The sequence below is a fragment of the Psammomys obesus genome, unplaced genomic scaffold (genome assembly GCF_907164565.1).
Source record: "Psammomys obesus unplaced genomic scaffold, mPsaObe1.curated_primary_1811, whole genome shotgun sequence".
In the NCBI taxonomy this organism is placed as follows: Eukaryota; Metazoa; Chordata; class Mammalia; order Rodentia; family Muridae; genus Psammomys; species Psammomys obesus.
The window spans coordinates 15,515,260-15,531,908 of NW_026585742.1; the positions used below are offsets into that span (position 1 = coordinate 15,515,260).

General features: G+C 39.0%; 1 protein-coding gene across 2 annotated transcripts in view; it reads right to left on the minus strand.

Annotated features, from left to right (window-relative positions):
* Pkp2 (plakophilin 2) overlaps positions 1 to 16,649 on the minus strand; it is a 65,979-nt gene that overhangs the window by 8,122 nt on the left and 41,208 nt on the right. For both annotated transcript variants that reach the window (XM_055599147.1, XM_055599146.1), the window contains exons 7-10: positions 9,414 to 9,531; positions 8,050 to 8,214; positions 7,034 to 7,207; positions 2,613 to 2,766 (exon numbers count right to left, since the gene is read on the minus strand). In XM_055599147.1, coding sequence (XP_055455122.1) covers positions 2,613 to 2,766; positions 7,034 to 7,207; positions 8,050 to 8,214; positions 9,414 to 9,531 — 611 coding nt within the window. The remainder of the gene's footprint in view (positions 1 to 2,612; positions 2,767 to 7,033; positions 7,208 to 8,049; positions 8,215 to 9,413; positions 9,532 to 16,649) is intronic.

The following is a 16,649-nucleotide window of genomic DNA, read 5'->3' on the forward strand; positions in this document are numbered from 1 at the left end:
TGACTTGCATCTCCCTGATGGCTAAGGACATTGAACATTTCTTTAAGTGTTTCTCTGCCATTCAATATTCCTCTATTCCAAACAACAAGGAAGACCCTAGGGAAGACGCTCAATCATTCAGAAGGACAAAACACAATAGTCATTGGAAACAGAGAAGACATGGAACAGGACAGGAGCCTACCACAGAGGGCTTCTGAAAGATTCTACTGATCAAGGTATCAAAGCAGAGGCTGAGACTCATAGTCAAACTTTGGGCAGAGGGCATGAACTTTATGAAAGAAGGGAGAGATAGAAAGACATGGAGGGGACAGGAGCTCCAAACAGAGAACAACAGAGCCAAAAAAAAAATACTGAGCCCTGGGAGCCCTGCAGAGACTGATACCCCAACCAAGGACAATGCATGGAGAGGACCTAAAACCCCAGCTCAGATATAGCCCAGAGACTCAGTATCCAAGTGGAGTCCCTAGTAAGGGGAGTAGGAGTTTTCTCTGGCATGAACTCAGTAACAGGCTCCCTGATCACCTCCCCTGGGGGGTGCAGCCTTGCCAGGCCACAGAGGAAGACAATGCAACCAGTCCTGATGCGACCTGATAGGCTAGGGTCAAATAGAAGGGGAGGAAGCACTACCCTATCAGCGGAGTAGGAGAGGGGCACAGAGGGAGAAGAGGGAGGAAGGGTGAGATTGGGAGGAGACAAGGGAGGGGGCCACAGCTGGAATACAAATTGAATAACTTGTAATAAATGATAATTAAAAAAGGGAAAATAGTAGATAAAGGTGAGGATGGAATGATGGCTCAGAGGTTAAGAGCACTGGCTGCTCCTTCAGAGGTCCTGAGTTCAATTCTCAGCAACCACACGGTGGCTCACAACTAACTGTAATGTGATCTGGTGCCCTCTTCTGGCATGCAGTTGTACATGCAGACAGAACATCGTAAACATAATAAATCTTTTTAAGAAAAAGTGGAAAAAGACTTCTATAAAGATATTTCGGATAGAATTATATATAACTAAAAACATCACAAAAGCCTAACTATCCTATAGGCATATGTTTATTAACTAAAATACACTTGGTAAAAATAAAGCACCTGTGTGGTTCAGTTAGCAGGTGAGTGAACTTAAATGGCTCTCTTTAAGGCCAGGACCAACACCACAGCAGACCCTATAGACACCTGGCTTTGCAGTGTGCATGTGCTATCTTCCCCTCTTTGACAAACTTTTCTAACATGCCACTACCTTCCAAAACAGGTTGTTCTGAGTGTGTTCAGGGGTTGATGCACATTAACTGTTGCCATACATACTAAGCTCTCAAGAGATGTAAGTTATCATCAGAAGGTTAAGCCACAGACTGAACAATCTTAAGAACATGAATATTCCTTTTACAACTTACGTGGACAACATGGAAATAATTCTGAGCCAGCTATTAGGCCCCAGCCACCCACTGAGAGCTGTGCTACCTCCTTTTCATCATCACACAAGGATATCCCTTCTATGGACCAAGGTTAAAGAAACACATTGGGGTCAATGCTGAGGAAGAGCAGCAGTTAAAGGAGTTTTCTAGCATATTTACTTATCTTAGAAAGAACATGTATCAATTAACTACATTCTACAATATACTATGGGAAGATGTCTAAACCCATATCCATGATATTCTCTCTCTCAATCAATAAACAAATAAGCAAACAAACAAATAAAAATCTACCTGGCTAGAAATCTCATTAAAAACACAACATGTATTGAAATGGGTTTTTTGTTTGGGGTTGGTCTGTTGCTATGTATTGAGATCTGGTTACCGCCTTGCTATGGGCATTGTTATAAATGTTCATCTCCTGTAACCATGTGATAAGAAGGAATATTTCCAGTTATCCATAATTGGTTGATTAAAAGGCCTAAACCTGGGCAGGCAAAATGGGATAGGTGTGGCCAAAGTTCAAGGGCTTTCAGGGGAGGAAGATCATGAGAGAGAAAAACAGAAGGAAAATAAAGGAGAGAGCAGCCAGGGTGAGCAGGGAAAGAAGCACATGGCAGGCATAGATGGAGGAAGCGGCTCTGATGAAGAATAAGGAAGTATTTCTGGAACTATGGATGGAAGGTAGCCCTGTCCCAGTGATATAAGGCTATTTAAAGTCTATCAGGTGTCGTGTCTCTTATTGATTGTGATAGGTTAGATATACCGCCATGATAATTATACGCTAATAATAAACATTATTAGAACTTACCATTAAATTAACAGCAACAGTTTTCACTTATTCTTGACTATTAAGAATCAAGATGGGTCTTATTGCTTAAATTACATGTTGAACATAAAACAACTTTGAAATTTTAAAATTGCATTTATGTTAATGACAAACATGTAGATGAGAGAAAACCATTGAGTGGAACAGCCGAAGGGTGAGAGATGTCATGCAGATCATCTGTCTTGCTAATTGTTAGCGTGGGCCCAGATTTCTCTTTTTTAAGTCATCAAAGCAAATTAACAAAAGGCTGGATATCAGTGACAGCAAAAGAGGGTGCCTGCCCTAGCAACCTGTGGAGCAAAGCCAGGCCTACTTATCCCCTGTGCTCCTGCACTTGTATATTCAGTATTCACCTATGACATGTAGACCTCAACCCACCAATTTCATTCCGCAGAGAAAGATTCCGTGACAAATTCCTCAGCAGGGAGACAGCAGTCTTTTTCACACTGGGATCACCTACATGGAGCATCTTCCGTGTGTGCTGAAGACCATTCTCCTTCTGGACAACCATGCGAGCTACTGATGTGGGAATCTGTTGTGAGACACATCCTGTAAATGCTATCACATTTGCTAGCAGAGAAATAAGCCCTCTATAGATCCCAGGGGCTGAGGGAAGATAAAAGCCAGAACTGTAATAAGAGCAGTTTACAGATATTTTCTTCAAATTCTTTTAGATTTTCAATATAGTTGACAAATAAACATATTTTTCAATATTTTTAAAGATTGGTTACTTGTTAATATTTTGTGCCTGAGTTTATAAGTAAAATAGGTCTGATATTACTTTGTGCTATATGTAAAAAAATATTTTTGAGTGTGTGTGTGTGAGCATGTACAGCCCTGTAAATGGCTTGTGGAACACAAGAGGACATCAGGTGACTTCTATTGTCCTCCACCTTATTCCCGTGAGCCAGGGTTTCAGTGAACCTGAATTTTGGTGTTTTTGCTAGACTGGCCAGCAAGCTCTTGGGGTCCATATGTTTCCATTACTCCAAGGCGGTCATGATGGCTTTTTATGTGCATGAGGGCAGTCAAATTGAGGTCTTTATCCTTGCAGGTAAGTATTTGTGGCCATTGAGCATCTCCCAATGTTTGAGTAATACAAACTTAATTGGTAGAATTTGGCCACATAGCTGTTAGCTCTACAATGACCCAGATTCTTTGTGTTCCTAGATTGCCAACTGAAGTGAGAAAACATAAGCTCCTTTGTTACCAATTCACTTCATATTGTTCCTGTTTCTTCTGGTTCAAGTTTTAGTCATTAACATATTTCAACAAACTTATTTATTTTTAAACTGCAAACCCAATTCATTCTAAAAAAAGAACCGGGTTTTTTTTAAAGAAGTAATTTTATTAATTCCTTGGGATTTCATACAGTGTGTTCTGCTCATACATATCCTTTCCTCCCAATTTCTTCCTGATCTACCCTCACTTTGAATTTTCTTCTTTTAAAAAACCCTGGATATGCCTGCCCCTCTGGTGTACCCACCAATGTATTTTAAACTTGCCTTGATGTATGACTTTCTTTGTTCTGTAGTATAAAAATTTCATGAAAATACTTCCACATTGGAACATGGAATCTAGAGTAACCTGAAACTGTGTTCATGGCCATGGTCATTCATAATAATAAACTATCTCTTTTTCCCTGTTAAAAAGAAAAAGAAAGAAACTCATCAGGTCCAATTGGTGCTGACCAGCTACTATTAGCCATGGCCTGTCCTGGAGTATGGTCGACTCATCAAGGATCATAGCACTAAAGAAGACTGATTTTCTTTTTCTCACCAGCTTTCAATACCAATAGCTCCTCAGTTAGAGGTGGGACTCTATGTGTGTCTTCTTTCACCCCCACAGCTGGGACTTTGTCTGGCTTGAGCTTGTGCACATCTTGACGACATTGGTCACATTCCCTGTGAGTTCATATGTATATGTAACTGCCAGATGGATATTAGGCTTTTGAAAAAGGCAGCACATTGCTAATTGGATTATTTTTCATGTAACTCTTTCACTGAACTTGCTATGTAGACCAGGCTGTCCTTGAACTTTCCACCTGCTTCTGCTTCATCCCTGAGCATTGGGATTAAAAGTATGTGACACTAATTAGCATGTAATAAACAAATTTTGAATGTATTTGAAACTATTGATTTCCCAGGTCTAGAAAAATCTTACTTAGAATGTAAATATTGACCTGGCCTTTTCTGGTATCAAGAAATCTTAGTACTGCAGATTTAGCTTTTGTTTATGACTGTATATTAAACTTCTGTTTGAAGCTAATATGAGGCTAAAAAATCCTGTGATTCCTCAGGATATCATTTTTGTCTCATGTTTTGCACTCCCACCACCACCTGTATTCTTCATCTCCTCAACTCTACTTTCTAGAATTGAGGCTCTTAATAAAGAGCCAAACACAGGTGATGGAATACAGGGTCTCTGAAACTTTTTGTGTTTATAGTCAATATTCCTAGGGGAATCATACATCACTTTACTACAGTCTCAAATGTTTAATGGCTCAAGAAGTTTAATTATTACTACTTTAAAACAGTTATGTCATAATGATGATTTGGCTTTAACCAATTGTTCTCTAAGAAGATTCCTTTCCCCAGAGCTATCCACAGAGGAAGCCATTTACTATGTAGAATACCAGACCTTGGGTCAAGAGTTCCTCTTTCCAACATACCATCTAAACATACATTTTATCTGAAGGCTCTGAAGACTGTCAGTCTTCTCTACTTCCTATTCATGTAGCGAAGCAAATGAACCCTTTCACACTTCCCAGGCTCCCACCTTTCATTTCTTCATGCATCAATCACTTAGTCTCATCGTCATATGGAACCAGAAAAACATTGTCTTATGTGGCTGAAGAGTTCTGAATACCTTTTTGTCCTTGTTCTGTTTTCAACCACATTTATCTCCACTATTAGTCCCTTTATAACACCCTTTAATCCCTAAACCTCACATCATCAATTGTCTTCTTGCTTGCATCTATACTAACGCTAGAGTTGCCTGAGCTATCACATAAATACCATCCCACTACCCTAACATTGCTGTCATCCAAGTTCAATTTCACCCACCCACCTACACTGGGTTCATTTAGCTTTTTGCCTTTTCTGATTTTTTGATTTGTTATATTGCTAGAATAAATAGTACATTTTCAGGTTAGCATTTCTGCAAACTTATTCATCCAACCCTCCCCCATGCCCTCAAATGATGACAATCAGCTTGATTTTTTTAGGCCAGGTACAGTGGCACCTGGGAGGCAGATGTAGGTGGATCTCTGTGAGTCCAAGGCCAGCCTGGTCTACAGAGTGAGTTCCAGGATAACTTGAGGTATGTGAGAGACCCTGTCTTAAAAAAAAAAAAAAAAAAAAAAAAAAAAAAAAAATAAATAAATAAATAAATAAATAAATGAAAGGAGCTTTATAGGTAAGTGCTGGAGAGACAGATCAGATATTAAGAGGACAGGCTTCTCTTCCTGAAGACCTGGGTTTCACATCCACATGGCAGCTCACAGCTATCTCTAACTTCAGCTCCATCCTCATACAGACATACATGCAGGCAGAACACCAATGTACATGAAATAATAAAAAAACAAACCAAAAATTGCTGATTTTAAATAGAGGTGGAAGATCTATTAATGGTTATCTGTTGCCTTCAGAATAATGTTCTAATATCTTATACGGCTCTTGCTATCCTTCCTCACCTGGCTTCCTTTCTCTACTACTAGTCCCCAATTAACTAGATAAAAATTACTCTATTTCATATTATCTCTTTTTAGACCACAAGTTTCTTGAAACAATGGATTTTTCCTTTCTATTTGTTCAGAAGCATGCTTATGATGAATCAAAGAAATGATTGTTTATATTCCTAACCACAGTGCAGTGGTAATGTGACCTTATCGTTTCATAATTTTATTTAAAATGAATACATTTACTCAAGTGTTTCTTCCCCTTTGAAGATATGCCCTCTCTCTCTATGGAGATATGTATCTGAAAACTGACTAATGAACGATTTTGGAGTGCTTACTTTATGATCAAGCTTAGTTCAAGTGATGATTTTAAATAGAATATATAAACATACAACATGCACACAATATATAGTACAAGTAATAACCTTTTGCCATATATACTTTGACTTTGATGATAAAAAGTAAGTCACTGGGAAAGAGAATGAACTCTGCTCTGTGGGTGGGTTTCCAAGACACAGAAATGCAGGTGTTCTTTCAAATCTCATACTATGGTAGACATCGCTGTTTTTACCTCCAAAGAATGCGCTGCTTATTTTGGTGTGAACACTGACTTTCTGTGAGGGAGCATTCCTTTATACAAGCAGCAAGTGACCCCTGTCAGTGCAAACTTGTTTCCTGGGCACTTTACCCAGTTTGGGCCAATTAACACCAGTCTCTTCCCAGAGACAGATATCAGACCAGTGAGACATCTGCTGAGTTCTCAATAGCACTGCTCATGAGGAAAACAGGTTAATAAGATATGTGAGCCTGCAGTCCTTCCTAGCTATCCTTATTACTACATAGGCACACAGGAAACAAAACCCAGTGGGGCATTCAAGACTAATCCTGAAAGAAAAGAGACCCAAACCCAAACATCTGAATTCCAAGATATGAGAAATTCCTTCCTTTCTCTCTCTGTATTTTTCTCAACTAGCTTGAGGTAGGGTTCTGAGGCATGTAATGGAAGAAGAACTAAGCAAAATAAAAGTCAATGTGTTGCTTACTTGTAATTGTAGTATGGTACAGCTTTATAGAACCTGAGGCTAACTCTAAGAAGTAGAAAAGCTGGCACAAGACTTACCGGGCCACCTCCTGCTGTGAGATTCTGGAGAGCCCCTAATGAGGCCTCTTGGGTATAGTTTCGGGAACTCTTGGCAATTAAAGACAAATACATCCTTATTACAATGGAGTGCCACAGCCACTCAATACCCCGGGGACTGCTCCTTTCCTCTGGCATCGGCATGTCTTGGTATTGCTAAGTGCACACAAAATGAATGTATGTCAAGTGATGACTACAGTTCTGCTCCCACACCAGCAGACCAGAAATACTGTCTAGAAAGACTAACAAATCAGAAAAACACTATACATGACTTTCAGTTACCTAACTTTTAGCTCAGAATAATAATTGCTTTCTAAGACACTTTCACAACATCTAACTTTATACTTCACAGCAAAGGGATTAAACATAGGTTCTTTTAAAAATGGTTTCCAGTGCATTTAGCCTAAATTCCAAATGATCACCAGCACTTCAAAGATTAAAAAAAACTGGCCTGTTTCCTCAGAGGCTTATAGATTGGTTTGGGATAGTATTAAAGGTCTAAATTTACTAACCATTTCCCAAATTCAAGCATAGCACAACACTAAGAATATAGTAGTTCACATTTTCTTCATTTTTATGTCAGTTTTGAAAGAGACATGCACCTCTCCTAGGAAATTTGCTGTTAACATATTCACAGTTTATTTTTAGAATATCCAAAGAAAACACCAGGGCTTCTGGTAATGCTCAAACCATGAATATATCATGGCCCAGTAAGGACACAGGACAGCATGGTTTAATAGCTAAAAGCACATATATGAAGCCGGATTAGTAGGCACTGAATTTTATCCCCTTCACCCATTCACTGAATTGATGTAGGAAAACTAGTGAACCTTTCTGTACCTGTTTTCTTATTGCTGAAGCCTCATGGGAAGACTGATGTGAGAACTACAACTATTTGAAGCAGTAGCTGACATAGTCTCAGGAATCAGAGCCTCCTCACCCCATTCTCCCTTTGCCTTATCTACAATCCACAGTGTCTCAAAGATTTCCCAATATACCTCTTTTACTTTCCTACTTCGACTGCCAAAACACCCGATGCTTTTGTTACTGTTAGTGTGGATATTCCGGTTTTGCATGTAGATGCTCTGGGAGTATTTCTCTGGGAGCTCTGCCTCCAGCTGGTAGGAGAGGTTATGAAGAATGCACACACAGTTCTCTGTGGCCTGAGGAAACAGAACATGAATACTGCTCTTATACATAATTAACATCCCTTTCAGATGACAAGGTTGTTTAGGCTTCAACTCTTAAAAGGTTTATTGCATGCAATTTGGTATGCTTCAACAATAAGGTATGCAGAAATTACTGAGACTAGCTGGAATGGATAATGTTATATCATGAATGAATGGTCATGAGTACTATGCTAAAACACAGAATCCAAGTTTCTTAAAATAATGGTTGCCTTCCCCCCATCCTACTCCTTTAAAAAAATATACTATGTGGAGGTAAGCCCAGTGCTTCTTGCACAGTGGACAAATGCTCTCCCACTGAACTATAGTTCTAGCCCTTTAGCTATTTTTCTGAAAAAACTATATGTTCAGAACAACGTCAAACTTCACATACATAAGTTAGTAGCCACACTAAGATGGGGAATATATATGACACTCTTATAGTGAACAATTTGGAGGCTACTATAATGGCTGGTGTAGAGGATTCATGGATGGAAGCAGCAGATATGGTACAGGAGAAATGGCACAATGGTGTACTGCCTGTGCCTATAGGGTTTGAGGGGAGAGGTGATAACTCATTCACTCATCTATTCATCAGTTCATTCATTCTGTATATGATGCTAGAAATAGAACCTATGTAACATGCCATACATGTCAGGCCAGTGCATTACCATTGAGCTATAATCTTTAGCCATGGACATGCTGGTTATTAGATAGATTAAAAATAAGACAAGTAGGATTGGGTTATGGCAGAGATGAAATTCAGTTCATTGTTGAGCACATAGTGCTTGTGTTCCTGCTGAAAATCCACACTGAAATGTTTAAAAGTTCATTGGAAATTTGGTTCGGGGAACACACTGAGCCTCAGGCTAGATGGAAAATATGTCAGTGGGCATTGGTGGCACACACCTTTAATCTCAACACTCAGGAGGCAGAGGCAGGTAGATCTCTATGATTTTGAGGCCAGCCTGGTCTATAGAGCAAGTTCCAGGACAGCCAGAGCTACACAAAAGGAACCCTGTCTTGGAGAAAAAAGAAAAAAGAAAATAAGATGTCTAAGCATGTAATGAAAACCTTGGGCTCAGCAAGTAAGTCAAGGAACAAAGATAGAGCCAAGCAATTATTTTAATAATTTGAAGCATCTCAGTAAGTCATAGTGGGTAATATGGCATGAGGGTACTTAGATATTGAATTACCTTATCATCTGGCTGGTAGTCTGCAATAGTTCCTCTGACATAATGGACCAACGAGTCAATGAGACCATCACATCTTCTCATCATCTTCCTCCCATCAGGGCCAGCTGAGCTCATGTTTCTTTCAAGAACAACAAGAAACTATAAGATGTATTCTATGTATCCCAAAGGCTTATGCAAGTCATGTGCTATGCATCCCAAAGGCCTGTGTAAGATGTGTGTTATGAATCTCAAAGGCCTGTGCAAGACATGTGCTATGAACCCAATAGGGCTGAGTTTCAAAGCTTTACTTTTAGGCTTCTTCTAGGTGTTTGGAAACTAGCAAACATAAAAGTTTGAGAGCTTGTCATCCACACAATAAATCATAAACTGCCTGATGTCAAACCTGAAACCATAAAGACACAATCTTATTAATGAGTTTTCCACCTGCTTCATTCCATGTTATCAAGGCCCAATCAGGATTTATATAATCTTGTCCATATTTCTGAGAGGCAGATATGAGGCAAATATCTATAACTAAAGAAATACGGCACACTAGAGATAGCAATATGCTATGTGTCTAAGTTCCAATTTGTTCCATGTTTTAACTCTAAATATCTTAAAGTTGCTCTGGGCCTAATTTTTCTCATTTGTAAAAGTGTGTTGAGTCTTGAAAGTTTCTATACAAACCATTATTTACAGATATTAAACCTGGTTCTCTAAAACATTACAGTTCTCTCCTTCAAATGGTGGAGAGCTAAGCTATCAGACAGAACATACTTTCCAGGGTCTGTGATGCCAGAAGCCTGACCTATAAATATCTTTACACTTAGTCTTTTTCTAATTGTTGCTAAGCCATGATCACAAGTGGAGGCTACTTCCTTATAGAGAAGTGCATATTTATCACATATGGTAAAGCAAAGTATTTGGTGATCACACTGAGCACTCAGGCCATATTTAAATTCGGGTACTATTGTTTTTATACTCCCTTGCATTAAGTTTTTCTTTAATCACTAACCACTCAAAAAAAAAATTCCCTGAAAAATGTTAACATTTCATTAACAGGACAGTGGAAGGGGCTATGGAGACAGCAGCCATTCGGAGCTTTGCGTGCACTGAGGAACCTGCATCAGGTGCCTCTGAACTTCGGTTCCAGGAGATCTGATGTCATCTGGGTTTTGTGGGTTCACACACACAAACTCAGTAAGGTATATACATAAAATAAAAAGAATAGCAGGGCTGGGGAGATGGCTCACAACCATCTATAATGAGATCTGGTACCCTCTTCTGGTGCACAGGCACCTATGCAGGCAGAATGCTGTATCAATAATAAATAATTCTTTTAAAAAATACTAAACAAATTTAAGTTCTGGATTTGAGAACTACTTCCTATTTCACTTGCCAACTTTAATTGAAAAAAAAAACACTATAAACTGTAATACCTGTTTATGGGCAAGTAGATCATCAAAAATATATTCAAGAGTTTTTTTTTTTTTTTTTTTTTCTGTCTCAGGCAGTGTCACTATAACATTAATAGTTCAAAACATCCGGAGAATTACTTTCTTTATTTAAAAATATAATTGCATTAGTGATTTCAAAATATTTTCTATCCTCAAATACTGCCTTCAAAGGAACAAATGCATTAAGTCTAAGGGGAGTGGAAGTGGGCATATTGCAGTTCCATGGAGGTTCCACCTACAGCTGATCTCTATGAAACCACCATGCTTGGCTGCTTTAGCCACCAAGATGGCACTGTCACAATTCAACTTAACAGTGAAGGAAAGAAGATAGTTCAAACAATTTAATGGTGTTGAACTGACACAATGAAAATTCTGATATTAACAAAATTCTTTCAGTGACTTTAATTCTTCAAAAGCTTAATTCCCTTCATTTTTGCTGTATGTGAAAAACTTGGTTGTTTTGTCAATTACAAGAATAGATAATGAAGGGTGCTGAGATGGCTTAGAGGTATAGAGTTGGCTGCCAAACCTGAGGATCTGAGCTTGCTAATGGTGAACACATGGTGGAGAGAATGGACTCCAGCTAAGCCGTCCTCTGATCTTCACTTGCATATCTCTTCCAGTAATAAACACATTTTAAAAATATATTGAATGGGCTTATTAAGTGGAAACAAAACCATGTGACTATAGATTTTTCTTAAGAAATGACTGTTTAAACTGGCACTGTCTACCTCTGACTACTCTCTGAGCCCATTAAGAATCGCTGTTAAGAAACACACTGATCATTTTAATCTTTGATTATACATTTTGTTGGGTGTTTAAAACCACAAAGGTAGCCAAAATTCATCACTTTTCTCTTCCACTGTCAAGGCCAGATGAGGGTCCTTGGGGATCCCCGAGCTTAGAAGAACCCCTGCCTCCATTAGCCTTAATTTTGTAAAACCCAATGTTCATCTGCTGATGATAAGTCAAAGGTCTTGCTTCACTTTGAAAGCAGTAAGAGAGTTCTTCTGATTCTTCTGAGCAGAATGAACACCAGCTATAGTTACCTGCGAAAATCAAAACAAGTGTCTCAGGAATTGAAAAACATCTTTTTCGGTCTCCCAATTTCTCACATGAAAAAGGAACAGCCTCAAAGAGTTTAGTTTACTTTTCCTGATGACAACAAATTAGTGGTAATGTCAGGATAGAAGAACTACTTTTCTTCTATTTTATTTTTATGTGTATGACCTTTGCACCATGTCAATGCAGTGTCTGTGGGAGAAGGGCCAGAGAGGGACTCAGATCCCCCAAGACTGAAGTTACAGATGATTGTGAGATGTGTGGAGGCTGGGAATTGAACGTGGATCCTCTGTAAGAGCATCAGTGCTCTTAACTGCTGAGCTATCTCTCCAGTCCTATAGGAGGACAATTTTTCATCCTGTGCAGAGCGGTACAGGAGAGAAAAAACCTTATCCAACATTCATTCTTTCTGCTCTTTGTTTAGCAAATGTTATATGTCCCCAACCACAAGAAAATGCTCTTTAAGTTTAAAAGCTTCTGACTTTTTTCCAACTACTGGATTAGAGAAATGATCCCTTAAAATTGCTCTGACAAGTCAAAAGTTCAGTCTTGTTCACTTAGCTAAACCTCCTGTATCATTTTCAAAGAGGACATAGCTTTGTCTAACTTCAGAGTGTTTACTCTGCTCAGGATGCTAACTCAGTGTGGAACTGCTGCCAGTTTACAGCAGCAAATGGTTATCTGGTAGACTCCATCATCTAGACACTACTGGCTTGAAATAGAACTTATCAGGGGTTTCTGGCACTTGATGTCTTTGCTGACAGAAGTGCATGGAATCTAAATGCTACAGTACTGCCCTTACATATCAAAAATATTTCCCATCATACTCAGCTATCCAAAAATATAAACAAGGGTAGATGATACCACTTTACCTATGAAAAGAGGTCATTAGACACAAGCATTTTATAATACTCTGATAAAACCAATAATTTATTTAAAATGACATTTATCTGAAAGCATTTTAATAGCTAATCTTTAATGGGTTTAGGAAACAGAATATAGACAGCATGATCCTTTTCTAATGTGCCTCCTGAATGCTGAGAAATACTTTTTATTACTCTTTCCTGTATGTAACCCAATGGAAAGTTAACATAGAAAGTATCTCAGAAGTATAAATTAAATATACCAAAATAACCATTCTATTGCAAAGTAAGAATACGCTTCTACAGAAAGACACACATGGTACATACTCACTTATAAGTGGATATTAGACATATAATATAGGATAAAGATACTAAAAACTGTACACCTAAAGAAGCTAAGTGAGGGAGTGGGATACAGCTGGGACACAGAGTTAATAAAATGTAACTAATAATAAAAATAAAAAATTAAAAACAACAACAACAACAACAAAAAGAAAATACATATCATCAATAAATGTAACCTAGAGGGAAAAAAAAAAAAGAAGCTAAGCAAGAAGGAGGACCCAGGGTAAGATGATCAATCCTCACTCAGAAAGGAAAATGGGTTGGACCTCAGAAAAGGGAGAAAACAGGGAACAGGACAGGAGGGCCTCCGAAAGACTCTACCCAGCAAGGTATCAATGCAGATGCTGAGGCTCATAGCCAAACTTTGGTCAGAGTGCAGGAAATCTTATGAAAAGAAGGGGGAGAGGACAGGAGCACCACAAGGAGAGCAACAGAACCAAGAAATCTAGGCCCAGGGGTCTTTTCTGAGACTGATAGTCCAACCAAGGACTATTCATAGATATAACCTAGAACCCCTGCACAGAGGTAGCCCATGGCAGCTCAGTATCCAAGTGGGTTTTCCTAGTAATGGGAACAGGGACTGTCTCTGACATGGACTCTGTGGCTGGCTCTTTGATCACCTCTCCCTGAGGGGGAAGCAGCCTTACCAGGCCACAGAGGAAGACAATGCAGACAGTCCTGATGAGACCTGATAGGTTAGGGTCAGATGGAGGAAGAGCAGAACCAGAGAGGCATGGGAGAAGATGAGGGAGAGAGGGAAGGCAAGATTAGGAGGGAATAAGGGAGGGGCTACAGCTGGGATACAAAGAGAGTAAGCTGTAATTAAAATATAAAAATTAAAAATTAAAAAAAGAATAAGCTTCTGAACCAGTCCTCAGTAACATGTGCCCAATGAGGAAAAAACGGTGCTCACTTGAAGGCACTATTAACCTTAACTAGACCCCAACGCAGTATCTGTAGCCAATGACTGATATTAGGGTTCCCTCCTGAACTCCCAATAATATAGTTTTAATGGAGTTAGGGGAAAGAATGGAGTCAGGGGGCCGATTCTGACCTCAGTATATCTCTGAAGTAGTCTCAGACTTCACAGTTTTAAAATGTTTCAGATTCCTTGCCTGGGGGGAGATTTGTGATTCTGGACTATCTCCAAGATTGTTTACCTCTCACATTCCTGAGTGTCACAATGAAAAGAGCAAAAAACAACTCGGCCCTTGCTAGAATTAAAAAGGAATTCTGACATATTTCTGCTAAGATTAATGATGTCATGATTGAATCACCATTCATATAGAAACCTGAAAAATGAGAATAGAATTTCAAAAGCACAGGAATTAACAAATGAGACTATATGAAATAAAAATAAGTTTCTATATAGAAGAGAATAAACAGACAGCCTAACAACTAAGTGATCTGAACAGTTTTCTTTTTTTTTTACATTTTTATTTATTTATTTTTTAAATTTTTATTATTAGTTACATTTTATTAACTCTATCCCAGCTGTAGCCCCCTCCCTCATTCCCTCCCAATCCCACCCTCCCTCTCTCATCTCCTCCCTGCCCCTTTCCAAGTCCACGGATTGGGGAGGACCTCCTCCCCTTTCATCTGACCCTGTTTTATCAGGTCTCTTCAGGACTGGCTGCAAAGTCCTCCTCTGTGGCCTAGCAGGACTGCTCCTCCCTTTGGGGGGTGGGGAGGTCTGAATAGTTTTCAAAAGAAGAAATGCAGATGGGCAGTAAGGGGCACTAAGTGGGGGTACCTCTATCATGCATGAAATCTTACATCCAATTCCCTGCAGACTTAAAATAAAAATAAAAATGAAACAACTCTCTATAAATAAAACAGACGACCAAGAAATATTTTAGAAAACTGTTCAGCATTTGTAGCCATTAAAGAAATGCAAATTTAAACTACTTTGAGATAATATTTCAGCCTTGTCAGAATGGTCATCATCAAGAAAACAAATGACAAAAATGCTGAAGAGGATATAGGGAAAGAGAAACCTTATACACTATTAGTAGGAATATAAGCTAATATAATCACCAGAAATCCTGAAAGAGAATTACCATATGACCCAGCTGAACCACTCCTGGGCATACACACAAAGAGCTCTAATCCTTATCATAACAGATTTGTGCACTTCCATGTTTGTGACTGCTCTATTCAAAATAGTGAGCAAATAGAATCAGCTTAGATGCCCATCAGAAAACGAATGGACAATGACAATTCTGTACATATATGCAATGGATTTTGTTCAGCTATAAAAAAAAAAAATGAAAGTTTCAGGAAAACAGCTTGAGTTAGAAAAGATTAAGTTGGAGAACAATGTAGCCAGTCCTGATGAGACCTGATAAGCTAGGGTCAGATGGAAGGGGAGGAGGACCTCCCCTATCAGTGGACTTAGGGAGGGGAATGAGAGAAGAAGAGGGAGGAAGGGTAGGGATGGGAGGGAATGAGAGAGGGGGCTACAGCTGGGATACAAAGTGAATAAACTGTTAATTAATATAAAAAAATAAAAATTAAAAAAGAAAAAAAAAAGAAAACATTAAGTTATGTAAGTTAGGCCCATAGAGTAATTCCTGCCTCTAAGTATTAAATGTGCATCTCCAAATAGGAATAAATGTGAGGAAAGGCCAGAAACTACAAGGAGCCCACATGATCTGAAAAAAAGATATTAAGGGAGAGGGGTGTTGAGGACTGGGCTGATCCAAGGTGTTCCCTGAGAACCTTATGTATATAGAAGGGGAACACAGTTCCTGGTCTGAAACCAGGCACATGCTGGACATAGATCCCAGCTGGTGTGAGACCTCCTGACCCCAGCCTTTGTCTTCTCTATTGTCTATCTTCCCTATCTTCTCCACCCCTGACACCACATAATCCTGTCACTGAAGAACGACCTGCTGGTCCAGGTCAAACTAGCGACTGAGCAGGGATGCCCTAGTATAGGGAGAAAGAGTAAGTCCAGTTGTAGTGCATAGACAAATGACGGAAGTCATGCCAGCAGGACCGCCAGAAGGTCGAGGGAAGCATTAGGAATTCAAACCCAAGGCAGCTAGCTGGATTCTAAAGAGTACTTGCTTTCCTTTAGATGCTTGTATATTTCTGCATTCTAGTTCTTGTAATGTATTGCTAAAGTGCCTAAAACAGTTCTTTATATGGTGGGGACGGTGGCAGCACATGGCTTTAATCTCAGCACTCAGGCAGAAGTAGGCAGTTTGAAGCAAGTTCCAGGACAGTCAGTGCTATACAGAGAAACCCTGTCTCAAAACAACAACAAAAGTTCCTTACTTTTATTAAAAGAACAAAAACAAAAATAAAACAAACTACCCTTGGTTCTATAAATTTAAAGATATGGGAACATGTAGTTAAGAGTTTAAGGACAAAATACCACCTAAAAGGGTGAGTTTCCAACTGATGAGTGTGCATTGGAATTTGATTACAGATTATTTACCACAACATAAAGTTGACTAAATTGTAACTCAACACCCTGTATAAATCTGGTGTGTCTCCTCCAAAACAGAAGGATAAAAGATAAA